Genomic DNA, 27,908 nt, shown 5'->3' on the forward strand with positions numbered 1-27,908 from the left:
TTTCGAAAAAAGAAAACATCTCTGGTTTAGCATTTCTCCATTTTTGTTTTGGTTTCATTTCATTTTTTTTTTTTTTTCTTTGTTTATTAAATAGGCCGTTAGCTGGTTTAATTTGTTTATTGATAAAGACACGTTAAGTAAAAAATTTTAATCGTTTTGCATTCAAATTGTTGTTTTGTTTGTTTGTTTTTGTTCTTCTTCGGTTTGGTTTGTATGATTTAAAAAATTCTCATAAGCAACGTGCGTTATATCGGTTCTGCTAAGCTATATGTATATGTTGTTATATCTATATTATATATTGTTATAATCCGTTAGATGTTTGTTGGTTTTATTTTTGGTTTCTTTTTTTTTTACATTAGATTTTGTTTTTAAAACTATTTCAAAAATGTGGACAGTGAATGAGTGTTGTGGGGCTGTGTGTGATTTTTTGAGTGAGTTATTTTTTTGGTTCCGCTGCTTATCCCCATTATGGATTTCTGGTTTGGGTATTTATGGTAAATCTAGCTCTTCTTCTGGTTTTCCAAATCCCTAATCCCGATCTGCTTCAGAGCGGAACTAGGTTCTAGGATTTCGTTATGAGAATTCGGTTCTATACAATTGTTTGATTGGTTTGTCTTTTGTTTTTTTTTGTTTTGGTTATCGCTTTCCGTTTGTCTTTTAGTTAGTTTTTACGAATTTACTTAATATTTTTTATGACTACTATCACAATTTGTTGAAAACAAGCAATTCTTTTAATTGGTATTTGGTATTTTCTTAGTGGAAAGTCGAGATGTAGCGGAGCATCGTGTTGCCGCGCCTCCAAAAGCCAAAAGGGTCAAGCCAAAGTTTGTGTAAAGTATTCCAAACCAAAGTTTCTCTATATATATATATATATATGCTTGTATATATAACTAGCGTAACAATATTTGATGGCAAAGTTTTTATATATGTTAACAAATTTGTTGTTGTTGTTGGTTGAGCGCAAAATTTCGAATAAATCTGGCTGAGAGAAAAAGTTTAGTGTTATCCTTCGACGATGCTCCGCTCGGAATTAATCCTATCGTCCGATATCGATGTGAGATGGCAAAATGGCGAATGGAATTTCTATATTGTATGTCTATGTATATATATATATCTATATAAGCTAGGTTGTGTGTGTGTTTGGTACAGACTACAAAGTTGAATTTGCTATTTGTTTGGGGCTTTAACTAATATTACTCTTTTGCTAGTATTCCATTTCATCATCTTCGTCACTGTGACACAGAAGTTTGCTAGAATTGGAATTCGATTGGAAACGAGTTCTTAATCAATTCTATATGTAAGCGATATATTCTAGATGTTTACTATATAAAAGCCATTTAGATTGGGATTATAAAAAACACATCATGCCATTCTAGAACAGAAACTAATAAGGGGAAAGCATGCAAAGAACATTTTCTAAAGCAATTTCTAAAGATAATTCGCTTAAAATGGAGAAATATTTAAATATTCGATATGGTTTTGTTTAATTATAGTTTTAGCTAGCGCCAGTAAGATGTATATTTACTAATCTAGCTGGGGAGTAACTTGTTTTTGAAATTTTAATAAATTCTTAATCTTTTCTAGCAGTAGCCTATGTTACTCAGGGTGAATGTAGTTTTCTAATGGTGAAAGAATTTTTAAAATCAGCACAGTAGTTTTTGGGTTTATTTTTAATAAACAAAATACAAATCTTTCCTCTTTATAATAGAACTAATCTGTCAACTAATTGATTTAAACTGGAAAGAAACCTCTGATAATCTAATCTGTAGACTTGGAATTAAGTGTTATCAGTGTTGTAAGAGTGGGATCTTGTATTTTAAATCCTTGTGCGTTAGAGTACATCCTTGGGGTGCGGATTTGTCTCTAAAACTACGATTTGAGAGTACATATTTTAAGAAAGGCAGTTATTGCTAAGGACACTTCAGAGTAAATTTGTAGGGTTTAGATTTTATCGGGATGCAAGTGCTGGTGCAAGTTTTCTAGATCGAAAGAGATCCAGGGAGTATTTAAAAAAAAAATAACAACACCGCACTTAACCTATCACAATACATAGTTTGTTTTCTCTCACTGATAAGATCATTTCTCAAAATACATTCAAGGACAACGACTTTTCCGTGTTACATTTCATGCAGTTAACGATCCTGAAAGTAATATATAGAGTAGTAAAGAGAGAAAAGAACGAAAGGAGCCGGATGAGATAGAGGCTTTGGGGAGATGTAGAAACAAAACAAAGGATTACATTCCAATATAAATATCCTAAGGGATAACAAATAAGGATTAGATACATTCAAAGGATTTAACAGCATGACAAGACATTAATTTTTTAGTATCCGATTTGGTTTTTCAACAATTTCTTCATATAGTACAAGGCACAATGGATCTGAGGGCGGGTGAGTGTCTACTACAATATACAGATACGGTTACGGATTACGATTACGGGGAATAACGAGAGATGATGAGAACAAGATGCTGGACAGAGGCTGAGAATAGTGGCACTCACTCTTCCTTGGTCGGGAACTTTTCGGCGTAGACCCGCGAGGACTTGTTGCACGCCTTCTCGCAGCAGGGACAGTACCAATAGCTTAGCACCCCGATTGAGATGGCAAAGAGCACGTTCGGTATGATCAGCGAGAGGATCAAATGGTACAGGTTGTTCTCCCACGAATACCTTCCAATGACCACCTCCGGATAAGCCCGGCTGTAGTAGCACGGGAATGGTTCTCCAATGTGAGAGAATCTATTTGAAAATCCAATATGTTAAAGGGTTTCCTTGATAATCTCGTGTGTTCCAGCAGCTACTCACCCATACTGCCTGGCAAAGACACTGCAGTTGGTCGTGGGGGGATAGCCACAGCCTTCTGAATTAATCAGAAACTTGGTGTAGCTCACATCCCAGTTGACCGTGTCCAGGTCCCGAGGATTACGCTCCCACTCGCTAAACGGGATGCGTGTGTAGTTGACAAACAACTGATGGCACCTGGTTTAAGAGAGAGAGAAATGAGTTATTAAATTCAATAAATATATTAAATGTTCAAATTACTTGGTGAGTGATGAGGTGCAGCCCTCGCGGCAGGAGCTCCAGCTGCAGTTCTTGATGCCCTCCGCATAGATGTGATCAATGACAATGCAGGTCACCGGCACTGGATCATAATCAGCTATGATCGTTGAGATGGCGGGATCCACGACGAAGGGTATCAGGAAGAGGAATGTGAACACCGACAAAATGGCAGTCGTACCTAGGAATCAAACTCCAATTAGTCCATCAATAATATATATTCTATATATTTTATTATCATATTAAAAGTACACTTACCAAGGCACACGGAGGTATAGAACTTTGCCTTCTCGAGCAGCGTTTCCATCTCAATCTCCTCGCGCTTGGCCTTGATGGCGTCCACGCAACCGCTTCCTGGTCGCACCGGCGACTGGCAGGCGGACCGCATCGATCCACCGGAGGCAGAGCCGCCGCATTGCGAACCCGTTGTCGAGCCACAGCGGCTGCTATTCAGACTGATCTTGCTAGCGGAGAGCGTCTGGGCCGAGAGCGTTGGACTCGCCGGCACCGACGTGGTTGTGGTTAGCGTGGAGCTCTTCTTCATGGCGAAGTTGGTTGTAGTTCTTGTGTGTGTGTTCTGTGTGTGTGTTTGTGTGGTGCTTAGATTGTAGTTTGAATCAGTAAAAGCCTTTAAAATGAACACCGCTAACACTCGCTGCCTTCTACAACAATAATAGAGCTATTCTCTGTCCCTTCCGGCCACTCGCTTTCTCTGGGGGTTACCTAAACTTACACTTCTAACTAGCTTCCTCTGTCCAGTTTGCCTTATTCGTAGAGCCGAAAATGGAAAATGTTTATTCTTACGTTTTCTTCTTGGTTTCTTTTTAAACTATTTGTGTTTTCTTTTTTAGTTCTCTTGTATATTGATTAGAGTTATCTAAATTAATGCTTATTCCTTTTGTTTTAAGGTTAACTTTTGCTTTTTTGACTTCTTCAAGTAGTACTTCTTCTTTCTCGTAGGTTTTTTGATCACGCATCCCTCTCTAAGCCATTTTTGAATTTCTCTGCCCTCTCTCCCTTGACTATATATATCCTTCTTCTATATATCCTTTTCAGCTTTCTGTGGTGTCGTATGTGTGTGGCTGTATCTTAGTGTGTGTGTGAGTGTCATGTGCCGTGCATGTGGGTGTGGGTTGTTGTGCGTTTATTCCCTAAATAAAACTAAGTTCCATAATAGCAACAATTTGTATGTTTAAATATATAAACACTCGTTCCTTCCCCGATATTCTCACCCGCTATCCTCGCTATCCTACAGTTCTTTCCCACAAAATAAGGTCGAAAATTATACTAATATTGTCTTCAGATCTCTCGATCGTCGTATCTTGAGAATTTCAAGCGCCTCGCATGTGTACGGGTTTCGGTTTCAGTTTAACTTGGTTAGCTCAGGAGTGTCCTTGCAAAGCCTCTGAGATGTGGTCCGTGTCTCTGTGTGTCTTCTGTGTGTGTGAGTGTAGTTTTGGGTGTTACAAGTTCGATGGAAGGATTACAAAGAATTTCAAGATTGTGTTTCTGACTTCAGCTTGTGCCCAACTCCAATTTATTGCAAAGCAAAGACTCCCGTCTGGTGTGTCGGACTGTCTTCTTGGAGCAGAGGAATGCCTGGAATAATATTTTGAGAATGTCTTAGTTCAGGGTATATCATAAGGATTGCACTAGAAATTGGTTTGGATTTTAAATCATTTTGCTAAGCTGTCTAGAAGTGTAGAGAAAATATTAGAATCATTTTTTAAATACTATTTAAATTGATTTTAAATCCAAAACTATTATTAAAAACTAGAAGTGGCTTTGGATTTTAAACCATTTTGCTAAGCTATCTAAAAACATAAATAAAATATTTGGAAAAATTTTTAGAATACTTTTAAAATGTATTTAAAGAGCTATTTCTGAATCAATAAAATCTCTTATATTAAAAACTATACGTTTGCTAAGCTCTTTTAAAATATAAATAAAATATTTATAGCATTTTTCAAATATTATTTTAATTGATTTTAAATCCAGAGCTTTTTCGGTGTCAATGTAAAAATAAGAAACCAAACCAAGGGAATTTTAATATATTTGTAGAAGAAGGACTAGTTATTCTCTTTAACTAAAAGGGGCCTATATGGTCCTAGGTTTATTAAGAAATACGAATAATAGGAATTTTCTAAATCAATTTCTGATCTAAACTCTAAAGTGTTTGTTGGGCACTGCTCTAGATAAATATATAACGTATACGCTCCAGAGACCTATTCCTATATCATCTTCTGTCACAGATTTCAAGGTTATTGATTTTAAATGTTAGATTCCAAAGACCTAGAGACACTTGGTGGACACCTCTCACATGTGGGCTATGGCAAGGACTGTAGAAAATCGGTAGAAAATCGATTATAGACCAAATCCCGAGGGTATCCAAATCTGAAGCTTACGTGACGGATCTCATAGGGCCATAACCTCGTCGCCGCCGCCCCCGCCCATGTCGCCGTTGGTGGGTGCTCCCACATTATTCTTGTTAAGTATAGTCTCCGTGTCCACACATCCCTTGAAGCGCATCTTGGCATCGTCGCCCACGTAGACAGTGCGCTGGCAAAGGAGCAGCACAGAGCAGGAGACAACAAATAAGACGGACGGCACCACCGAGGCGAAGACAAACTGGCGATAGGTGACCTCCAAATCAAAGCGGGCCACCACGACGTCCTTCTTGCCGGGCGAGTAAAAGCACGGGAAGCGTGCCCGGGCATTGTGGTCGCTGCCATCGCGTCCAAAATCCTTCAAGAACTCCTTGCACTCATCCATCAGAGTGTTTACACATCCCTCCAGATTGATCATCAGCTTGGACTCATTGGAAATGGTCAGATCGACGTCCGGCGGAGCAATCTCCGGCACTGGCGTGGCCACCGACACGTGCAGGTGGCTCAGATATGTGAAGTTAGTCAGATCACTTAGCATATTATGCTCCAGCGTCGAGCCATTGATGCAGTCCACTGCATCCACCCGATCCGAGGTATTCTTTATGAAATAGCACGAAGTCATGGCCACATTGTCGTTGGATTCGTTCCACACCTCCTCGAGGGTCTCGGCATTGATGGCATTCTGGCACTGCGACAGATAGACCTTGTCCCCGCTGAGCACCACCACGTTCTTGTTCCTGGTCGGGATGTCCACGCATCGCCGGTCGCAGTTGTACGGCGTACGAATCTTCCGGCAGGTGCCTCTACTGCAGGAGAATAAACCACTTATGTCCATGCAGTTGATCTTTCCACGCCGACCGCTACATTTCACCGGCGCATCGCTGTTGTGGAAGACGCACTCGAAGGCATCGGTGATGTTGAGGCACTGGCCGGCGGTGCAGTTAAAAGTGCCGGTGAGATTCTTACACTCATCATTGATGCAGCGCGCCTTGTCCGCCCGATCCTGGTCGATGCCATAGCACGTTTTGTTGGCCGAATTAGTGCAGTTCTGGAAGATGAGGTTGCTGCCGTTGCTGCGCAGATTCACGTAGATCTGGATGCAGGCACCGGAGGTCTTGCTTAGGCACCACTCGCCGCAGCTGCCCCACTCGCAGTTGTCCTTGTTCACCGCCCGCGTTGTGGTACACATGACCGGCGTGGGATCGATGCCGCTCTTAAAGGCCCGCGTGGATGGCATATAGATGGCAACGGTGAGGTATACTAGAGCCACCGAGCTAAGCACCAGGGTCATCTGGCAGATACAGATGGTACCGCAGATGCGTGTGTCCTGTGGTGGGACAATCAGCTCCTCGCTGGGCACCTTCTTCTTGCCCATGGCCCAAGGTCTTGTGGGGATTTACGCTACGACGCTCCCAAGTGCTGCTCCTTCGGTTCTGTCGCTCTCCTCTGCTTAGCTAATGCCCAAGCCCAGTGGTTAATCCCTCGCGTGCAATCCAATTAGGAGCTCGTCATCGTCATCACCATCATGTCGGTACTGTTTTAGTCTATCGATTTAGTTGCAGGAATAAGTAAGAAAAAAACAACACAGAAAATTGCGTGGGCGGTTCGCGCTGTGTGTTATATAACCCTGCGTAGGTTGAGATTTTCCTCCGACTTTCGCTGGACTGACTTTCTTCGCTGGCTGTGCGCACGTTTCCCAGCTGCTGCTGCTGCTGGAGGACGACACGTTTTCTGGAGGCGACCCTATCGATTTTTGGGCTAGCGCTACTAACTGGCTGACCCCAACACAATTTCACTTTAATCACAACTGGCCCATACGGCACTCCGACGTTGCATCACGTGCTCTGCTGCTGCTGCTGGTCGGAATCAATCCTTAAGAATCTTTCTCCCGTGGCCACGACTCCGAACTCGAATCGAGCAATTCGTGGCTAGTTTTTTGTTAAGTTATTTTCTTTTGAATTATTTTTGTTATAATTTTTGAAGCAGTGCTATTATTTTTCGTGGCAATTAGGTTTTCCCTTTTCGAGTAACTGGCAGCTGGCTCGTGACTGGGGGCCCAAGGCTTCTGCTCTGGATTAGCAACGACTGCATTCGGCTTCGGCTTGGCTCTCAGTTTTCAGTTCTCAGTTCTCAGCTCTCTGTTCTCCATTCTCCGGTTTCCCTCACTGACCGTCGACAACATGTCACACATCGTGTGTGGATTTTTGCTCTCGCTTTTTTAGCACAAATCTCTGTTCTGCGCGCGCACTTTTATTGCAAAATCAATAGTTCCGCATTCTCTCCGGGCATTGGGGAATCCCCCTTCAGCCCCGCCCACGCCCGCAATGCTGGCTCCATTCCGACTTCCATTGATTAAGTCGTCCTCCACATGGCCAAGAGCAGTGCAAGTGCACCGAACTAATCCTTCTTGTCCTCCTGCGTTTATACGCAGGTGTTTTTTCGAATTATCCTGGAGATTTCAACACAAACATATTGAGTCTTGATTTGCTTTTAGAAAACTTGGACCTTGCTTGATATTTATCGAACAAACTTTGGGCAATGACTCATGCAAGTTTTAAACTATATTTACTAGTATTTCTAGATGAACTTGTGTGGTAATTTGCTGGGAAAATAGATGTATATATGTATGTGTACAACAGGGTTCAAAGGCATGAACTGATAAGCTAGACTTACTCATAAATATAAAGATACATATAATTCGAGGAAACCCAAACATTAATGATTCATTTAAAAGTAATTTATGATTTGTCTATATATTTTCCAATAACTAGCTCACTTGTACATTAACTCATTAGTACATTTATATACAAAAGAAACGGGAAAACAAATGGTTGATAATCTCTTCGGTGCTTTAAAGCTATAAAGTTTACAAAATCCAGTAAATTATAGTGCAAATGCCGAATATATAAATATATAAAGAACATGTACATAAATCCATATTTTGAACTCTAAATATTTCCCAAAAATGGATTTGCGAACGTGGCAATACAATACAAATAATAATACAAAAAGTGGATATGTATAGAGCTCGATTCTGATCAAAGATTTAGAATCTACATAGCACAGGGATTCAACATGGAAAGTGGGTGTTACAATACATATGGTTAATTGTGTTAAAGTACATATTTAGTGTGTTTCGGTTGAGTGATGTGGCTGCGGAGAATGGGGTGCTCCGCCAGAGATTAACTACTCCTCGCTGCTGCTCGCGGTCGTCGCCCCTGCTATCCCTGGGATATGGGATTGTCCCATGATCTGGCAATAATCTTGATGGTGTTCTGGTTGAGCTTGGGCCCCACCAGGGGATTCAGTTGCGCCAAATAGCAGCACAGCCAGAAGAGCCAGCAGCAAACGGCGGTCAGCAGGCAGACGCAACGCACCAGATCTTGCTGCGGCGCCTTGGAGAACAGGATGGGTCCGAACTTGGCCACGGCTACCCAGAAGGCGGTGACGAATATAATCATAAGGATGACTTCCATGGCGGCTGTTGTTTTCTTTTCTTTGTTGCTTAAATTTTCTTGTGCGTCAAACTAAATTTGGGTTTTTTGTTTTTCTTAATCATCTGTGGCAGATGAAATAATGGGCTAACGCGTTTCACCAAAAATCCCCACAGTCGTGCGCTGACCAACACTAGCACGCACTGTTAATCACTTGCAGCACTGCTCAAACAAATGGTTTGGCGCCTTGCATAAAATTAATTTTATTTTTTAAACATTGCGAAGATATGGTTATTTTTAATAAAGAAATTATTAATAAGTTGGTTTTAAAATCCTACCAATAAGTTTAGGTAAAATCGAAATTAAATCTAACGTTTTAATTATTTTAAACCTAAATTATGTTTATGGAATAATAATAATAATATTGTGAAAATTTAAAATTGATTACTCTGCACATAGTGATTTTATTACCTTCCTAATATACAAAGTATTGTCTAAGGGAAGTTAATGGCCCGAGAACCACGCCACCTTCTCTTTATCTCTTTTGAAACCAAGATGAGAACCCATTAGCAGATACCACAGGGTATTTTCAAGTTTAGACTACAATGTCGTTCTGATGACACTACCACTTGGACACGCTCCACTTTTGTTTTTATCACAGCCCCAAATGGAATAATCAATGGCCACAGAACGAATTTCTACTTGCATGGCAATCAATGGGAATGCGCTCATAAGTAGGCAACGATTTTGAGGGTCATTGAGGAATCCCTTATTCGATTTCCGTTTCCCTTTCGATTCCGGATATGGTTTTGGTTGTGGCTACCTTGGCAGGCAGGCAGCAGTGGTACTCACATGTAAATTACGAATGTTTCAGCTTCAAGTGTCGAGGTTTATTTACGTTCCTGCCACTGGGACACGCACTCGCGGGGCGGGGGCGCTGGCAGTGGTTGCGGGGGATTGCTGAAGACACCACACCAATACACTTGCAGCAGTCACAGTCACAGTTGCACAGTGTGCCATCAAAATCGTTTCATAATCTGCACATGGCTCACTCCCGGATGGGTTTCCACACTTTATTCAGATTCCTCTTGGATCCTTAGCTAACCAAGTGCCAAGAATGCTGCGTTTCTGCACTTTTCCACCATTTCCCCGTGGCTGGGCGAGCCGAGAAAATTCCAAACAGGCGAACTCACTCGTTCGTTACGTTTCCCTGCTGTTTACGCCACTTCTGACACTTCTCAGCTTTCAACCAGCGGAGCTCTCTTGGTCGCACGCGGAGCGGACCGCGCCTGCGTCGGCTCGCTTTACGTCATCGCTGGCCCGCTGTTGCTCCCAGTGGGAGAGTGGGAGCGAGACTGAGCTTTGGGAAGTGTTGCGTCCTAAAAAAGCTAGGTTTGTGGAAATAGTCACATATTTTTTATAACAAATAGGTTATAGGGAGTCCTATATCAGGGGAGGCCCAGAAATCAGTATGGTTTGGAAATCAAATTTAGGTTTTGATTACTTTTAGGCACCTTTTTGATTGAATATAAACACTTATTTAAATATTTTTGTAGTATATCTACTTTATGTATTGATTGACCAAATGCCCAAGTTAAGAACGAATAAAGTAAATTTATATAATGGCGCCCGAATAGGGACAGAAAATAGCTACAAGTACCCCAGCTTAAAAGGACTTTCAATCACCATTTCCTGAAGTAGCTAGATCTATCTACCTTTTAGCTGAAAGGCGAACCCTGGACCCGAGCTTGGCGGAGGTGCAGGCAAAAGCTCCGCTCCAAAGCTCCGCCAGACTTGGACCCTTAATTCCGCTGCAGCGTTGCCAGTGGAAGGCAGTCCTTTCGCTGAAGAGTTCAGCCGTCGTGTTGTCGCTCTGCTCCTTTGGTTGTCGTCGCCTCGTAGCTGCCGTTGTCGCTGTCGTTGTCGCTGCTCCATTGTTGCCACCAAGGAACGCAAGAGGCAAAAAGACAAAATGCCACGAAAGAAATGTGGAGCGTGAATGTGACGTTTTTGTTCTTTCAGCGTTTGCAACTTTTGACCCCGTGCGCAATCAGGTCACCATTGTCCTTCCATGGTAAACAGTGTAACCGAAAACGGGAACTGTGCGGGATTCGGATTCGGGATGTGTGATTGAAAATGCGTAATCCTCGTTCCGTTGTCACCGTTCACCGCGTAACCTGAACCTTGAGTAAACACACACAGGCGCAAGTCACACACTCACACACGCACACTATCGCGACACACTAACGGGAGCACGCAACTCTACGTCACAAGAGCTCGAAGGAGGAGAGTGAAAGAGAAAGGGGAGCAGAAGGGTGGCCTGGTAGCCCAAACAAAAATACATGAAAAACGTAGTTGGACTACATTTAATTGATCTCCAAAATCCTGGGGCAGGGGAGCCTAACAAATCTTTGGGCCAGCTGAAAAATCGTTTCGTGCAAAGCACAAGAAGTTGCCAAGGCACTCACACCAACTTACTCCGTCTCCTCACTCCTTCGAGGGAGCGCAAGAGGGATAGGGCTAGGGTGGCCGCCTATGCCGCATAATTTCGATTGGAGCAGGCTCCCCTCGCGCTCTCTTTCGCTCTCGCTCAGCCTTTGTGTACGTGAGAGTTGAGGGCTTGTGTTGGAGCTTGCATGTGCACGGCCTTTTTCTGGCTAGTGGGCTCGTGTGTGTGTGTGTGAAAGCGTGCCAAATGAATTGAAAATTACATGTGGCTCCGCTCTGTCTCCCCCCTCCCCTATGCCCCCTTGAGTGCATCGAAGGAGTTTTATTATTTAAACACGCCGAGCCACAGCGAGCTGAGCTGAGCTCATTGGTGCCGCGTGTTTCGTTTCCGTTTCGTAATACTCCGCCGCCACCACGCCCCCCTTTCCCACTCGAGGTTACATAAAAATAAACGCGAACGAGGCGGCCGTCGTCACCTTTTGCTGGCTTAATTGCGGCCGCTGGGCTTAAAAATACACGCATTAACGCAAAACGCGGCCTAACGGTATTTTAAAACCACTACACAGCTCTCTCTCCATCTCTCTTTCTCCCCCACACACAGCGCTGGACTGCACGTGGCACGGCTAGATAGGGAGAGAGCGAGCGAGAGAGAGTGAGCGAATAGCAAAGCAAAGCAAAGTGAACAAGAAAAACAAACAACAAATAAAACTGTCCGTCCAGCATTCTTTTTTACACACATTTGAAGAATGTAAAGTGCGCTAAACAACGGAGAAATAGCTGCAAAGGAGAAGGAGAAGCATAAGCACAGACGAGAGTGAGACCTCAAAACTGGCCATTGGCAGGCCGAACACACACACAATACACACACACAGCAACACTCACACATAACAAAGCACACACACACACACTCGCATACAAATCAGGCTTTGCCGCAGTCATAAAATAATCAAGAAGCAGCTAAATCAGGCGGAGCAAGAGGAAGGATCCGAAGGAGGCAGGAGCAGCGTCACTGCAACGTGCTGATGTTGACGAAACATCTCCGCTGGGACGCATAAAGCAATTAGCAAAGGTTGAAACCCCGGCTCACACACACACGCACGCACTGCCAGAGCGGGGCTAAAGGCTGAAAAGGCAGCAGGATGCGTGGGATTCCCATTGGCTCCATGGAGTATTTAGCCTAATCGAGTGATGCCGAGCACAAAAATGCAGGACCCCCTCGGAGTCCCACCCACTAACGCTACTGTCCTCGGCCTGCCGCGCTGCAGATGCCAGCAATGTGCGAGATAACGGGACACCGGACAGCCAGGCCACCACAGAGACAGAGACCGAGGAAGAAGGAGAAGCAGAAGTAGAAGCTGGAACCGAAACAGAAACGGAAGTGGAAGCAGAAGCAGAAGAAGCTAAAGTAACAGCAAAAGCAAAAGGAACGAGAAATCGAAATCGAACTCTCCCTGTGATATAACTTGCACCGTAATCGTAATCTAGCTCGTAGTTATCGTTACCGATTAATAATCGCAGCAATTCTAAGCTAAGTACAGCACTGCTCTAAAAGAAAGCAAATAATACCCATACACCGCCCCTCCGCCTTTGGAACACCATTCGCTGCCGCTCTGCTCCGCCAACGCCGCCGCTGTCGCCGTCGCCAGACCTGCGCCAACCGAGAGATATAATAGAATTATATATAGTATATATAATAGACAACTAAGCCCGACCAAGAAAATCGATAACAATGGGAGACGAGGCCGATAAACGGACGGGGAAGGAGAAGCTGCTGTTCTACACGACCGCCTTCTTCATCCTGCTGGGCACGTTCAGCCTGTTCGCCTTCCTCTTCCTGGTGCCGTTCGTGATCGAGCCGGCCTTCACCACGATCTTCATGCAGTTCGAGGAGGTTCCGGCGCTGTGCGAGACCTACGACACGGAGATCTACTACGGGGCCAAGAACTGCTCGTGGTCGTCGTGCCGCGAGGGATGCACCAAGGACATCTACACCTGCACCCAGATCCGGGTGAACTATCGCCTCAACCTGTACAACTATACGGATGAGTTCAACTTTACGGAGTACCACATCAATCTGAAGGAGTCGGAACGCATCCTGCCGCCCGTGAAGCGAACGGATCGTTACGAGCGCGCTCTGCGTAGCGACTACGAGTACGATAACCTGGGCGGCGGCGTGGGTGGTGCCGGCCTAGACATCGACCTCGGAGGCGGACGATTGGAGCAGCTCAATTTCGGCGATGCCGACGGCTCCAATGGGTATCTCATCGAGGACTCGGAGGATACGCACGGACTGAGTGCCTCGGGCACTCTCATACCGGACGAGCGACGGCCCTTCGATGAGATCTCAGAGCTGAACGAAGGCCTGATGGGCAACCGCTCCATGTACTACTACGTGGGCGCCCGGCTCTTTCCCAATGTGAAGGGCTGCGGCTATCCGCCCATGCTCAACTGCACCATCTGGCTGAAGCGCTACACGAAGATCGGGATCAAGTTCCCGTGCTACTACTCCAAGGTGGATCCCAGTCTGGTCATCAGCGATCTGGACTACTGGCAGAACACCCTAAACTTGGTGTACTCGATGGCCATTCCCATTCCCTCGTTTATCATCTCGGTGATCTATCTGACGTACGCGTACTTCAAGATCTACAACGAGGACGAGGAGACGGCGCCGCTGGACAAGAATGCCGAGGACATGGACATCGATGATATCGATGCCGTGGACGACAGCGATGGTGCCGTCCTGGCGGACAACGTAGCCGGCAGCCAGATAATCAACATGGACTCCACCACCAACGACAGTTGTCTGGAGGGTGTCCTGCCCAATGGCGGTCCTGGGATGACCGCTTCCATATCGCAGGGTGGCTCAGTCACCACACCGGGTCCGTACATTGCGCAGAGTCCGGCGGGCTCGCAGATGACGCCCAACTCGGAAATAAACTCGTTCGGCCATCAACTAAAGGTCCAGATGGCCGACGAGCTGTCCAGGGATTCGCTGGAAAACGGAGTTATCTCCACGTCCAACTCAGTGCAAGGGTAAGCCAGGAGGACTGGGGGTAATAGGAGCTAGTAATATAATGTTAAAGGCTTTTTAATTTCAACTGGAACATAGTGGGGTTCAAGGATATCAAGATACCCTAAATTTTATAGCATACTTTTATGAGCAAACAATAAGCTGCCTTCCCTTAAAAAACTAATTATTTCTAATTTCTTGACGAATTTTTAATGAACTTGCATCATTAATAATGTATTCTTCAACATTCCACTTCCAGAAACTTGAGCAAGACGATGACGACGAGTATCTCAACTCCTCCTGGGCCGACAGCGGCAGTCTGAAACGTCAGGCGCATGGTCTGGAAAATGTTAGATTCCGATTCGGAAAATGAGCCGCTGCTGGAGGATTCGTAGACCGCCGAGCGGAGAACGGACCCCGCAGCGGGCGGAGATCGGAGATAGGAGCGGAGACACCAAGCTAGAAAACAAAAAGCGAACACCCCAAGTATTTCTACCCCGAAACAATCGACAACAACGCAGCGAATGCGACCGAACCTGAATACCTTCAGAGCTGTTAGAGGCACCTAAAAGAACTATGATAGATTATATATATTTACCTTATGAACTAGCCACACTACTCACACACACACACACACACACACATACTACTCGCTAGGGATCCTGATCCTCTCACGTCGTCAACAACTCACAGCCGCCACTCACTAAAAAATTGCAAACACGGGCATTAGTATCTGCACAGTAACTGATATATCTGAAGGATAGGCAAACGGATAGAGGGATGGATGGATGAGTGCCACATCTTGGGCGATTGGTACAAATACAATAAGCCTGGAGTGCTATACATATACCTAGAGGAAACTATATTACTTATACACTGCATATACAAATATTTACTTGAATTATTTTTCTATTCGCAACAATCGTCGTCGCCTCGTCTCGTTTCGAGAGCAAGAGACCCCACAACAACCCATCCCGAACCCAAGCCCAAATATGCAAATAAAGCAAAGAATAGATCTGAGCATTGCGCGAAACTTATTTACAAATCGATAAATCGAGGCGCTGACGTTTTTTAAATATTGTAATTGCCCATATTCAAGTGCTGCAAACACCTTAAGACACACACACACAAAAGCGAGGAACACTCAATACCCAAACACAAACAAAAAAGAAAATTAAATTTAAACGAGCGCATCGTGTATTTAATTTAAACGTAATGATAAACGAAAGCAAGTCGAATGCCTATTATATTTGAAGTAAATTACAATTAAATTAAATATAAATTAACGTAAATTAACTAACAATTGTTATCCTTCAAATTAATGCGGATAAAAACTCACAGCTTTAACTAACTGAAACGGAGGCATAAGATTTTTCTTCTACATATATTTATTTTATTAAGATTATTAACAGATAATGAATATTTATAGGTCCTACAAATGGTTCAAGCTATTCAATTAAAACAAAACTTACAAATAAAATATTACATTAAATCTTAATAATTTAGGTCTGAAATTAAAAATAACAAAAATAACGTTTCCTTTTTATATTACCAAAAAAAAAAAAAAGAAAAGAAACAAACAAAAACCAAGACATTTCTAAAATCAAAGGCGAATATCTCAAAATTCGTTGCCTAGGCATATAGATTCGCATCCGCATCAGCATCCGCATCAATAACTGCACTTTTGCGCATAATAATGTATTTATCAATGATAAGCGGCAAAGAACTGCACTGGAAATCGAAGTCGAAGTCGAAATCGTTTGTTTTTAACGACCGAGTTAACGGAGAGAGTCAGGCGATGGCAGAAAACATGCGCAACTATTAGCTAATATCATGTAAAACAGACAAAACAAACAACAAATAAAATGCTACTAGAATTGAAACCAAAAATACATGAAAAATCTCGAAATAAATACGCATTTAGCAGCCTACAACAAACTGGGAATTTTTATTTTTGAAAATATATTTAATAATAATAAAATTTGAAAGTAGAATAAAACAATGGCATAAAAAGTAAGTAAAATTAAGTACAATTTTAAGGTATGTTTTAATATTTTTATTTTATTTTTATTTATTTATTGCACTAGTTACAGATTGGTTTATTTCTTAATCTAACATTTTTCTTATATTATTCTTAAATAAAATTAAAATTAACAAGTTTTAACGGCCATTCCTGTTTAAATTCCCCGCTCATTTTACAACACTGCTTTGACGGTGGTTCAGTGACAGTGTGACCTAATATCTTAACTAACCAACCATCTGGGCACACAGCCCAAACTAGAATCAGCTGTTCCCGTTTTCACCTGTGCTTAGCAATGTGAAAATTTGCCAAAAAACTGTTTAAAACATAGGCTCGGCTGGCGAAAGTTAATCGCGATATATTCTAACAGATATAGCTATCCAAATCCAGTGCAAAAGCAAGTAGGGTTGTCGAAATTTGAAAAAAATATCGTATCGATGATATTTTTTTTTTTGGGAAGAGATGATAATAATATTTAAAATATCAAAAAAAAATATCGATATATTTGATATTTTTGATATTTTTTTGTTAAATAAAAAAACATGGTTTTTCTGCACAATTAGAGGATTCCTTTAACTGTTGACAATTTTTCTTGAATTTTCAAAGATTCTGCGTTTCAACAGTTAAGGGAATACTCTAAATAAGAAGACGACAAGTTTCTGCATGTTTATTTCGCAAGTGCGACGACAAGTTTGACCAATTTCCACTCGTCTTAATCACTTTTTCGCAAAGCTTCCACTTCGCTGTGCCGTTTGTTATGTTTATGTAATTAGATTTTACATTCATATTCTTTTTTTTAAAAAAAGTTTCCTTTTTCCATCGAAAGAAAAAATATCAAAAAATATCAAAAAAAAATATCATGATTTCGATATTTGGGCAAAAAAATTTCACGATATAAATATATCGTTTTCAGACAAAAAATATCGATATATTGATAATTTGATATATTATCAACAACCCTAAAAGCAAGGCGCCCGGCGCCAAATCTCAGCAAGGAAAGGAGAAGCAGACCTTGTCGGCGACTCTTTTAATTTTTTGTAAACAAATACACTGCGAGTAATTAACAAATGCTTCCGCACAATTTCCGCACCTGAATTCCGGCCCAACGATGGACAATAAGAAGAAGGACATCTACAACCTGTGGGTGCAGTACACGACAAAGGTGAGGGGTGGAAAGCACTCCGCCGGGTGATAACAGCTAATGGATAAAGAGGAGGAGGGGCCAGTGGTGGAGCGGGGGTGACCGCAACATGCTCAACGCATTAGTCACCGCCAAACAAAAGGCGTTCTTTATCAGCTAGCTGCTCCACAAAACCTGCGTAAACAGTGCAGCAGCACAGACAGCGATTATATAATCCCAGACAGGCTCAGGCTAAGTCTCCCTTTCTCTCTCTGTCTCTCTCTCTCTTTCCCCGGCAGAACGATGAGACCTACTTCCGGGAGTTTGTGGCCCGCTTTGTGGATATATGGCGGGGACAGCTGCAGCTGGATTTCCGTGCCGACACCTGCCCCATGTGGCATGAGGTCCTGCCAGACAGTGGTCCGCACTTGGGTCGCCTGCCGGACGAACTGCTGCCCGCCATTGGCAAGTTTATTATTATAGCTAGAGATGCCTGCGATACGGCTGGCCAGTTGGAGGAGGGGGCCATCGAACGGGTGGCTGTGCTGATAGACTGCCTGGTGATTGTGTGCCGGCACTTTGACAACATTCTGGCCGTCATCAAGTATGAGTACAAGCCTAATCTGATAGCAATACTTTCGAGGGTTTTTAAGCAGGTGAGTCGACATCAAGGCCATACATTTTATACCCTGATAACCCGGTTGTTGATGTTGTTTTTAGCAAATGGAGCTACCTCAAGCCGTGCCTGCAATTAGTCATCTGTTTGAGAGTTTCTCGGCCTTCCTGGAGGTCATGTATGACCCATATTTGACATGGCGGAGCTTTGTGCGCGGCCAGACGGCAGACTATAGTCGTCTCTCGTACAAGCCTCACTCGGTTCATGTGGAAATTGTGCCCTTTATTTATGGTATGCTTTTCTTATTTATTTTAAGGTGTTATTATATGGTTTTCACCTATCCTTTCAGATTGCTTTCAGGAGGAGAAGCTGATTCGTTATGCCGAAATAGGCGAAAGCCTGCTTAACATCCTGGGCGCTGTGATTTGCGGCTCACAGGTAGCCATTGAAAGCGCCTACAGTTCACCTCTTCCCTCTTACTGTTTAGTCCCTTTATCTAACTTAATCGATGATTAACCTCACTATCCCACAGCTAGCCTTACTTTCTGCTCACTGCTTTCGCTACTTAATGTCCATTATAGAGTTTTAAGCGTTCTGTCATTTTGTTTCCATGTCCTTCGCTATCGTTTCATTTCACTGGAACACTGGATCCTCTCTATCTCCAGCTGCAAATGAAAGTGCTAAAGTCCCTAAACTCGACTAATACTAATGCTCTAACCACTTCTTCACTTGCCCCCTGCTCGGTGATGGGTGATGGGCTGCTTCTAGACTGTGATAACTTGGTGAGTGGTGGACCTGAATCATTGTTGTGCGCCCCCTGCATGCCATTGCTTGTATTTGTCCCGTAATCGGAGTTCATTAATCCGCATCTTTTTAATTTGTGACTTATGATTTTGGCAGCGTAATGGCATGAAGGCCATTTGCCCTGCCACAGTGTCCATCACCATGAGCATCCTGCGGCAGTGGGAGAGTGCCAATAGTCTGCGGCGCGTGGCCCTCAATTGCTACGCTTTGATGGTTATTGTCCTGCAGAAATCTAGTCCGGAAGAAGTGAGTTCATTCTCTATTTATATATTTTATATTATATATTTATTCAAATAACCCTTCTCCCAAACAGCGCCAAATAGACCTAGTTACCTTAGTTCAACTCTATTGTGATGCTCTGCAAGAGCTGCTGGCCACCAAGCACTTTGACAGCGGCGATGCCAACTTTGACATAGCCAGCGATGCTGACCAGGATGTGGTCATTGATATGGCCGCCCTCTCGTGCTCAGTGGCAGCTGTAAAACTATTTCTTACCGGCGATGCTGATGAGGCCATTTGTGAATCCAATCTTATGGAGCTGCTCATTGGTCTGCCGAAGGTCATAAAGCCTTGGCACATCTCCCACTCGAGTTCGCTGTGCAGCACCATGGAGGCTCTGGCCACCTTGACCAGTTATTCCTCACAATCTGCTGCCCAGCTGCGTCAAGGTGAACGTATTGAGAGATTGTTTGCCAGCTTGCGGGAGTTTGGTTGTCCAACTGTTGCTTTGCTGGATGCCTGCTTCTCGCTGGGCTACGATGACAAGAAACACCTGTTGCTGCTGCCCGAGGTGATGCTGCAGCTGCTCAATTGGGTGCCTGGGCTGCAGGAGCGAGAGCAGCTGCATGTGACCAATCTTGTGCTCAAGGGCTGCACGGACAACTACGGAACGTGAGTTTACATAGATTGATTTTTGAAGTGGGGAGTAGTATTTTTAATTTTTAAATTTTATTTTATTTTTTTGCAGAAAATCTGTGGCTTGTGGCAGCCACATTATCAAAGCCGTGTGTGGCTGCCTCTTGGAGGGTGAGTCCCTAGCCGAGAACTGTGTTCAGAACTTGATCAAGCTCATCGAGGAGCTGAGTAAGGTCAGCATTGTGCCGGCAGAGCTTAAGGCCATCTTTGCATTAATGCGTCAGGGAACAAAGTTTCCGCAAAACAAGCAACTTCAGCAGGTAAATAAAGCTTTAGAGTCTCCTCTAATATATATGTATATATATTCCCCTTTCTGGCCAGACTCTGGTGGTGATTGCCTTGCAAAGTTTGCGTGGCAGCAATTCCTGCGCTCAGTATTTTTCGATAGAACAGGCAGAAGATGGAATTGTTGTCCCAGACATACGTAACTGGACAATTTCCGGTTCCTATGGCTTCATCTTCCACATTCTGGTGCGCTTTAACCAGCTGAAGGATCAATCCAGCAGCAGTCACCGCCGCATGCTGCTCACCCTGCAAACAGCTAGTGGCAATAGTGGCTTTGAGGTCTTCGTTCAGCCCAATGGCAATGTGGTGGTGGCTGCTCTAACCCGGCGGGAATATCTCACATCTTCTATTGCCACCAAGACCCTGATGGATGGCCAGTGGCACTATCTAACGGTGGCTATAACGCCACCCAAACGACCCTTTTCCTACAGCCAGATCAACATCTATGTGGACTTTGTGCAGAAACTGAGCGCCACACTCAAAGTGCAGGCTGTGAACGAACCCTTTACGGTGTGCTCCATTGGCGCTGTGGTGACGCCAACCCAAGCAGGTGAAGTAACCAAGGCAGGAATTATGCCTAGATCCTCGTCGCAGGAGAGTGGCTCGAGTGGTTACAAAAGCATGTTGCCTAGCCTTTTAGAGCGAACTTTGTCAGCAAATGTAAGTTCTCAAAGGAGAAGGTAGTGGCTCCCATTAAAGTTTTGTTCCTTTTTTTCAGGTCTCCAACTACTTCACTTTGCCCATGAGAACCCAGACCTCTTTCGATCCCAATGTCAAGAACTTTCCCATTGGCATGCAGGACACGGTGTTTGGAGAGCAAACCTGCCTAAATGGTCACCTGGGGGGAGTCCTACTGGCCGATCCTACCACCAGTTTGAAGACCATCTTCGATGCTGGCGCCAACTTTAGTTCCATATTCTCCCAAGACAATGATCTACTCGAGCTGAACTCTCGCTTCGTTTTCTGCTATGCCCCAGGAGCAGTCTGGCATGGCACCTGTCAGGATCTAATACCAGGCGGCAAGTATCCTGGAAGGATAACAGCCCAGCATTGCAAGATTGTAAAGATCCAGGAGACCATCAACAGCATAGGTGGTGTAAGTGCCATACTGCCCATCCTGCATCGTTTGGTGAGCTCCGAGGACCAGGCGGCAGACATCTCCATCTCTAGCCTGAGCGAGGAATCCGCTTCCTGTGCTCCCACGCCCTCAGCCGAGGAGTTCACCGACTGGGAGATGCTCTCCTCAAACTCCTACACCGAGTGGAAGATGCTGCACCAGCCGCTGGCCAGCTTTCTGTGCCTGCTGCGCTACCTCACCCACGAGCACGAGACGAACCAGGAGCAGCTGCTCGGCAGCGAGTGCTTGGCCATTGTGGGAACCATGCTCCAGCGCTGTCCGCCTGCTCTGTTCGATGTGAATGCCTTGATGGCCACCCATTTGTTGATGGAGTCGCTGCAGGGTCACAAGTCGGAGACAGGCGGTCAGCAGCTCCTGGATGCTTTGTATGCCAACATAGTGTTTGACTTTGCCATCTGGTCGCGTCTGCAGTTCCAAATCACTTTGGGTCATGCCCAGTACCTGAGCGCCATGATCAAGAATGATAGGAAGTTTTTCAGGAAGAAATACGGCGTACAGTTTGTGCTGGACGTGGTGCGTCAGTACTACTCCACTCCGGACAGCATCAGCGACGAGGATGCCAAGACCATTAGGGCCACTCTCTTTGGCATCATCAAGTTTTATCTGCAAAAGGAGGTGAACATCAAGGAGGTGAATGCCTTGGTGGCTTTTCTAGCCTCCGTAAGGCAGGATGTGGTTTTGGTGGAGTTCCTCGAGATGATGACTTTTTATATACGTGGAAAGAACTGCAAGGATCAGATGGTGCTGCTTTTGCATGAACCCCAGTCCGCCAATCTTATCTACAATTTCTTTGTGGACAAGAGCTATACCAATGAGATTCAGGAGGCGGCCATAAGGGTGAGTGAGAGTCCTCTCAATACATAAATTTGTGACCTTAGTTTATCTTCTCTTTCAGTTCATCAGCGGTCTCCTGGCCACCTCCCGCGTCCATCAAAAATACAAGCAAGTGCTCCGTTTGTACGATCCGGGTAGAGATCACAGCATGTTCCCCGGCTTCTTCTCCTTCATTACACCTCTTTCCCTGAGCTCCACCATCTTGTTTCATCTGGTAGATGAAATGCTGGGTCTGCAACCGGATTATGCGGGTTTAATCTTCCTGGTTTACCATGTGAGCAGCTGCGATCTGCCCGTTAAACTGGAGATAGCCAAGCGCCTGCTGCAAACTACCTTTGTCAAGCAGCACTCCACTGTGGCAATGGCCAAGCAAACGGGCTGGCAGGAGTCCATAGCTCGCCTGCTCATACGCAAACCCATTACCAATTCACCGCCCGATGAGGAGAAGCGGCGCAGCTTTGGCATCAACATGGACTTGGTGCTGGAGGATAACTCCAGCTTTTTGGCCCAGGCAGATCTTATAACCTTTTCAGAGCAGGAGATTGGACTGGCGCAGTTGCAACAGCAGCAGCAGGAGGAGCTCAGTGACAGTGGTTTAATACTGAATGAGATTCAGGCGAGTGTTTCAGAGGCGGCCACCGTTATAGAGAGTGAAATTAAAGGTAGGATGACGAGATTTCTTCATTTCTTTATTTACTAAATATAATTGTATCCCCAAGAACTGGCTGAATCTGTTTCCGGAGCTGTGGTGGAGAATGCCAACAGCTTGTTTTCTGTCATCCGACAAACCACTCACGACATCCAAGACACCTTTGAGTCCTTGACTTTGGGTAGCTCCACAGACACCGCCGATGGTTCTCAGACACCTTCTATACAGCGAGAGGAGTCCCTGAGCTCGGATAGCTCCACTCAATCGCCGCATGGACCGCCCAAAAAAAGCGATTCCCTGGAGGTAAAAAATCTTTTAAATTTTAAAAACAAGAAAAACCATGTAAACCCCTTTTCAGAGCTCTTCTGCCTTTGATTTTGTGGCCGATGGCGATGTGGACACTGAAGAGCAGTTGGTGTATCTAGTCTCAAATACCCTCTTCAATATTTTCTGGCGGGGAATACCCAACGATCATCCTCACTGCTGGCAGGAGCGTGGCCAGGTCTTGGGCTGCATCAATCTTCTGGCTTTAAATAACGAGCTAATCACCTCGCATCTCTCGCTGCGCCTGCGCATCCTGGAGATGGCCGTGCAGGCCTCGCTCTTTGATCTCTCCGAGCATGGCAGTCAGACTTTGGTGAACCAGGAGAATGCCTCGCACATCCTGCGCATGGTCTACGAACTGGTGGTGCTCGGCTCCAATGAGGATGAATCAAAGAAGTGCTCCACCAAACTTCTAGATGGAGTTCTGGCTCTGCTAGATGCTCTGATGATCTTCCAGCAGGGTTCCTCGGATGATTGGTCTGATATGATTCGTCTGTGCTTGGGCCTGCTGCTCAAGTGTTCGCATCATCCGAATCCTGGCATTGTGGCCATGGCCACAGCCAAGCTGCATGCCATACTCCAGAGTCGTTCCACCGAGGATCCCACGGAGCTATCTTATCTCTTGTACAGCATCAACAGGGCCTTGGATAATGCCATTGAAGGTGGGTTCTTGAAATTTAGTTTATTTTCTTGTTTTTAAATATTTTTCTTATTCTCTTCTAGTGGGCAACCCGGAGGAGTACTCCTTCTTGATGCCTGTGATGAAGGCTTTGCTGGAGAAATGCCGCTTTGCCTTCAATTTGGACTCTACTCTTCCGGATCTGCCTTCCACCTCTTCGGGTCCTGTGTTCTTCAACGATTTCCAGATGTACAGCACTAGTAAAAAGTGGCGAAACTTTATTGAGCGCATGGTGAGTTAAGATTATATTTTACATGTCTTAAGAGATTTTTGTAGGTTGTTTTTATTATTTTATTATTTATTTATATATATATTCCTTAGCCTAGTTTGCAATACAACTTATTTCTAAGGCTTACACACTAGTCAAACAAGTCTTTAAGCTATGCCTCCTGTTCGTTCGTTGCTGCCTTCCTTTCTACGTCTGAGAACCTAGTATAGTTTGTGGTTTTTTGGCAAGTTTGGACGCATCCCCTGAAGCTTTCGCTCCATCTCGCGATCGGTAAGCGGACTCTTAAACAACGTTGTGTCAAAGACACCCTTGGTTGTTCGCTTGGATGTGGGGACGCCTCTACCCTGCTCCGCCGGCTGCAGGGCCAGCGGGGACACCTGGCTTTGGTTCCTCACATAGCTGGGCCGCGTGGGTCGAGTTCCGCGGGAGAACTGCTGCTGCTGCCGGGTGGGCGGTGCTATGGTGCCATCGTAGTAGCTCTGGGAGTGTGACTGCTCGATCCTAACGCTGCTAGAGATGGGATCCAGGGGGCTGGGACTCACGGGCTGGGTGCTGCGATAGCGCGAACCACCTCTACTTCGGACGGTGGTACGTGGAGCTGCCGTACTCGTCACAATGGTGGGGATAAATCCCGTGCTCGGTGTACTACTCCTGCCCCGCATGGGACTCCAGGGTGCCGGCGTCGTGGTCGTTGAGGACGTTGTGGGTGTCACAAAGTTGACAAAGGTCTGCTTTCTCTCCACATAATGCGAGCCATGGGCATCCGCATCTGCATCTACTTGTTCATTGGAGTCTCCCACATGAGTGTCTGCATCATAGGCATGCTGTAGCTCTGGCACATCTAGCGTGTGCTTACCCGGCACAATGGCTCCTCCTCCTCCAACATTCGGCTTTCGCTTCCTTTTCCTCTTCTTAGAACTTCCTGCGGCATGGGCATCTGATGGTATTTCGTTATGATGATCGGGCGACAAGGATAGGATGGGTGGATACGATTCCTGTTCCTCTCTGTTGGATGCCTCGAAGGGTATGGGATCGTAGATGGGAACTTCGTAGCTGGATTTGGGAAAATCAAAGCTGGGGAATTTGTGGTGCGGATTTAGGGGCAGTTCCTGTGATGGCGGTGCATAATCATCCTGCGGATAGTTCTGGATAGGATAGGGTTGAGAATCGGGAGGAGCATAGTTGGTGGGAATATGCTGCTGTGATGGATCATAGCTGGATGAAGGTGGAAGCTGTGGTGATCCATCATAAGTGGAGGGTGGATGCTGAGGTGCTAGATCATAGCTAGAGGAAGAAGGATGCTGCTGAGCCTGATCGTAGCTCGAGGAAGGTGGATGCTGAGGAGGTAGATCATAGCTTGAGGAAGGAGGATGCTGTGGAGGAGCATAGTTGTTAGTTGGAGGATCATAGCTGTTAGATGGCGGAAGCTGAGGTGGCTGATCATAGCTGGGAGAAGGATGCTGAGCAGGTTGGTCGTAACCAGAAGAGGGAGGATGATGAGGAAGCTGAGGTGGAGCATAATTATTAGTTGGAGGCTTCACATAGTTCGTGGAAGGTGGCTCAGCGAAGCTGCCCTTGTGGCTATCCCCTCCAGGATGTGGTGGCGCATAGCTCTGCTGGTGATTCGACTGATAGGATGTACTGATCTCAAAAGCAGGCGGCGAGTAGGCAATCTCAAAATTAGGATTAGTCTTAGAGCCATGCTTCGGTGGCTCAGCAAAGTTCTGATGATAATTCACATTGGGGATCTTTTGCTCGTAAATGGAATAGGAATCGGGCGGCGGCAGATCCTGGTGCTTATAGCTGGGCACTGGCACCGGGGCCGTGGGCACTCCATAACGCGTGGCTGGTGGGTGAGCCGGAGCCGGAGCGGGTGGCGGAGGAGGCTCGTAGTGCGAGGCAAACGAGTGATCTGGCTTAAAGCTTTGATGAAGCGGCGGCAGTCCGTATTTTTGGTGCGGCACATGATCGTTGTGTGTGGTCACTAGTCCAAAATCCAGGCTGGGAAACTTGTGCGCTCCATACAGATCCGGCTCCGTGTCATGGTTATAAAAGTCCAGATCCATGGATTGCGCCTCGTAGCTCGAAGTTGGTATCTTGAAGTCGGCGCCATCGAATTTCAAGTGCTGGAAGTCATCAATGGAGAAGCTGGGCTCCTCCAAGTGTGCCGGAAACGATGGCTTTGCATACCGGAAATGTTGAGAAGGAGGTGGTGGTCCATACTTGATCTTGGGCGGACCCTTAGTCCGGCGGCGTAGCTTGGAGCGCTTTCCCACAGCGTAGGGCGGCTGACGACGATAGCGAATCAGTTTCTCTGCCGCGGGCACTAGCTCCGCTTTAGGCTCTGTCTGAGTTACATTGTTAGCATTGGCGGCGACACCTCCGAGGGCGAAGGGCAGACAGACAGCCAGCTGGGGAAGGGAAAAGGGAGAGATGGCAAAGGGTGAGTGGGTTAATCTTCCGCGAAAATGTCATCAGACAAACAAACTTTCTCTAAAAAAAACTTAAATGCTGTCATCTCTGCGCTCTGTGTGTGCTTTTGTCTTACGCGACCAACCTTTGACTTTCCACCCGAAGACTCACTAGTGGCTTCCGCCTCAGTGCCCCACCGCCAGCAGCTGGCTCCCCGGCTTCCCAACGACGTAACACCTCTAGTCACGAGTTATGCTCGCCAGGCTCCTCGTAACGCGGCTGGAGTTGGCATCGTTGCCTTGCCGGCTGGCTGCTCTCACGCAATCCACCAATCCAGGTAAGTTGGGAGGAGCAGGGGAGGAGCTGGCCGAGTGTAGTCAAAGGAGCCAAGCATTGAACCTGATCGTCGCCAGGTTCAATGTGTAAAATCGCGACTCCATTTGCAGCTGCTACTGCTCCTCGGCTGGCCAAGAAAGCGGCTCTCTTAACATGACTTGTTTTTGGGGCTTGACAATTGTTAGCTATTGCTTGTGGTGAAGTTTAGGAGCCGCTTTTAAGGAATATAATTGGACGGTGATTGGAGAGATTAAGGAATTTAATTGGTTGATTGTAGAGGGTATGATGTTATAGGTAAAGTGTGACCTTAACTGGAGATCTAAGACACTAACTTTTTATCTACTTAACTGGAGAATATTTATAATTTGTTTTATTTTCTTTACTTTATAAAGTCATGGGTTAGCCATTTAATTTAATATTTTATAGCTGGAAAGGAAACTATTTTCAATAAAATTTGTCAAATAAAAATCCTATATTAATTAGATACTTCCATAAACTTTTTTTCCAAACTATAAATAATTATATTTCTGTTAAATTTAATTGATTTACTACTTTATCTCTTTAAAAAGTTAGATACCTGACCATTAAAATGAACAAAAACTTCAAGGAATTTTATGTTGTATCCTCTAAATTTGATGCCTTTAATAATCATGCCTTATTTTCATATTTATTTGGCATGTCAAATCCATAAACTGATAAGAGATAACATACAATCCTTGCTGATACAATCCCAAACTCAAATCTTTAAACTGATACACAGATACTACCCTTTCTGATAGAATCCTAGCCCGCAAACCAAGTCACACTTGATCTTATTTTCCACACAACACACACATAAGAGATCAGCATTATTAATTATATAGCATATTATTTAATCGCTTACAAAACAGGCCAAAAGCCAAAACAAATTGCACATTTTCGAGCCGTTAAACGCGAACTAAGCTCTTCGCTGCGTTGGAGTCAAGTAAACAAATTCCCAAATCGAAACTTTCATTGGAGGCACCCGCGTCCGAATCCCAGAGCGATTCCAAGTTGGATTTTTTTTTAATTTCAAAAGAGTTTTTCCTCGCGGCGGCTCCCGGTCGGTCACGACTCGTCGGACTTTCTTTCGGCAACTGAGCTGAGCGCCAAGAAAGTGGTCTGGTTTTGTGGCTCGAAGAGGCGCAGCGCTTGGAACCAGTCAGTCGTCGAATGACAAAGCGGCGTCGTCGTA

General features: G+C 45.0%; 6 protein-coding genes across 8 annotated transcripts in view; 2 read left to right on the top strand and 4 right to left on the bottom strand.

The window, feature by feature from the left end:
- Positions 1-20: 20 nt before the first annotated feature.
- On the bottom strand, positions 21-3,599 carry Teh2 (tipE homolog 2). Of its 2 annotated transcripts, none has more exons than XM_017164000.3 (5): positions 3,314-3,599; positions 3,041-3,236; positions 2,804-2,977; positions 2,501-2,737; positions 21-1,250 (listed from the first exon to the last, which is right to left on the bottom strand). In XM_017164000.3, exons 1-5 carry the CDS (start codon positions 3,597-3,599, stop codon positions 1,205-1,207), a joined length of 939 nt encoding a protein of 312 aa, XP_017019489.1. In that variant the 3' UTR covers positions 21-1,204. The 2 variants fall into 2 exon arrangements, with proteins under 2 accessions (XP_017019489.1, XP_017019488.1); XM_017163999.3 differs by lacking the exon at positions 21-1,250 and adding an exon at positions 1,261-2,141.
- A 925-nt stretch (positions 3,600-4,524) lies between these two features.
- On the bottom strand, positions 4,525-7,497 carry Teh3 (tipE homolog 3). Its single transcript, XM_017163998.3, has 2 exons — positions 5,461-7,497; positions 4,525-4,654 (listed from the first exon to the last, which is right to left on the bottom strand). The coding sequence occupies exon 1, from the start codon at positions 6,815-6,817 to the stop codon at positions 5,471-5,473; it is 1,347 nt and encodes a 448-aa protein (XP_017019487.1). The 5' UTR covers positions 6,818-7,497; the 3' UTR covers positions 4,525-4,654; positions 5,461-5,470.
- Positions 7,498-8,176: 679 nt separating this feature from the next.
- On the bottom strand, positions 8,177-9,024 carry VhaM9.7-c (Vacuolar H[+] ATPase M9.7 subunit c). The gene has a single exon (XM_017164001.2). It carries the CDS (start codon positions 8,916-8,918, stop codon positions 8,664-8,666), a length of 255 nt encoding a protein of 84 aa, XP_017019490.1. The 5' UTR covers positions 8,919-9,024; the 3' UTR covers positions 8,177-8,663.
- A 2,198-nt stretch (positions 9,025-11,222) lies between these two features.
- tipE (temperature-induced paralytic E) lies at positions 11,223-15,637 on the top strand. The gene is made up of 2 exons (XM_017163996.3): positions 11,223-14,357; positions 14,594-15,637. Exons 1-2 carry the CDS (start codon positions 13,054-13,056, stop codon positions 14,655-14,657), a joined length of 1,368 nt encoding a protein of 455 aa, XP_017019485.1. The 5' UTR covers positions 11,223-13,053; the 3' UTR covers positions 14,658-15,637.
- A 1,684-nt stretch (positions 15,638-17,321) lies between these two features.
- LOC108072722 (neurobeachin-like protein 1) overlaps positions 17,322-27,908 on the top strand; it is a 33,365-nt gene continuing 22,778 nt past the window's right edge. The window contains exons 1-14 of one of the 2 annotated variants that reach the window (XM_017163981.3): positions 17,322-17,516; positions 17,774-18,130; positions 18,195-18,381; positions 18,440-18,528; positions 18,756-18,872; positions 18,991-19,140; positions 19,208-19,785; positions 19,862-20,069; positions 20,131-20,754; positions 20,813-22,069; positions 22,128-22,728; positions 22,786-23,018; positions 23,074-23,701; positions 23,763-23,950. In XM_017163981.3, the coding sequence (XP_017019470.1) occupies positions 17,463-17,516; positions 17,774-18,130; positions 18,195-18,381; positions 18,440-18,528; positions 18,756-18,872; positions 18,991-19,140; positions 19,208-19,785; positions 19,862-20,069; positions 20,131-20,754; positions 20,813-22,069; positions 22,128-22,728; positions 22,786-23,018; positions 23,074-23,701; positions 23,763-23,950 (5,271 nt within the window). In that variant the 5' untranslated portion in view covers positions 17,322-17,462. The remainder of the gene's footprint in view (positions 17,517-17,773; positions 18,131-18,194; positions 18,382-18,439; positions 18,529-18,755; positions 18,873-18,990; positions 19,141-19,207; positions 19,786-19,861; positions 20,070-20,130; positions 20,755-20,812; positions 22,070-22,127; positions 22,729-22,785; positions 23,019-23,073; positions 23,702-23,762; positions 23,951-27,908) is intronic. The other variant, XM_017163982.3, reaches the window with a different exon arrangement.
- Positions 24,061-27,794, bottom strand: LOC108072723 (uncharacterized). The gene is made up of 2 exons (XM_017163983.3): positions 27,579-27,794; positions 24,061-26,358 (listed from the first exon to the last, which is right to left on the bottom strand). Exons 1-2 carry the CDS (start codon positions 27,609-27,611, stop codon positions 24,148-24,150), a joined length of 2,244 nt encoding a protein of 747 aa, XP_017019472.1. The 5' UTR covers positions 27,612-27,794; the 3' UTR covers positions 24,061-24,147.

This window comes from Drosophila kikkawai, chromosome 3L (assembly GCF_030179895.1).
Source record: "Drosophila kikkawai strain 14028-0561.14 chromosome 3L, DkikHiC1v2, whole genome shotgun sequence".
In the NCBI taxonomy this organism is placed as follows: domain Eukaryota; kingdom Metazoa; phylum Arthropoda; class Insecta; order Diptera; family Drosophilidae; genus Drosophila; species Drosophila kikkawai.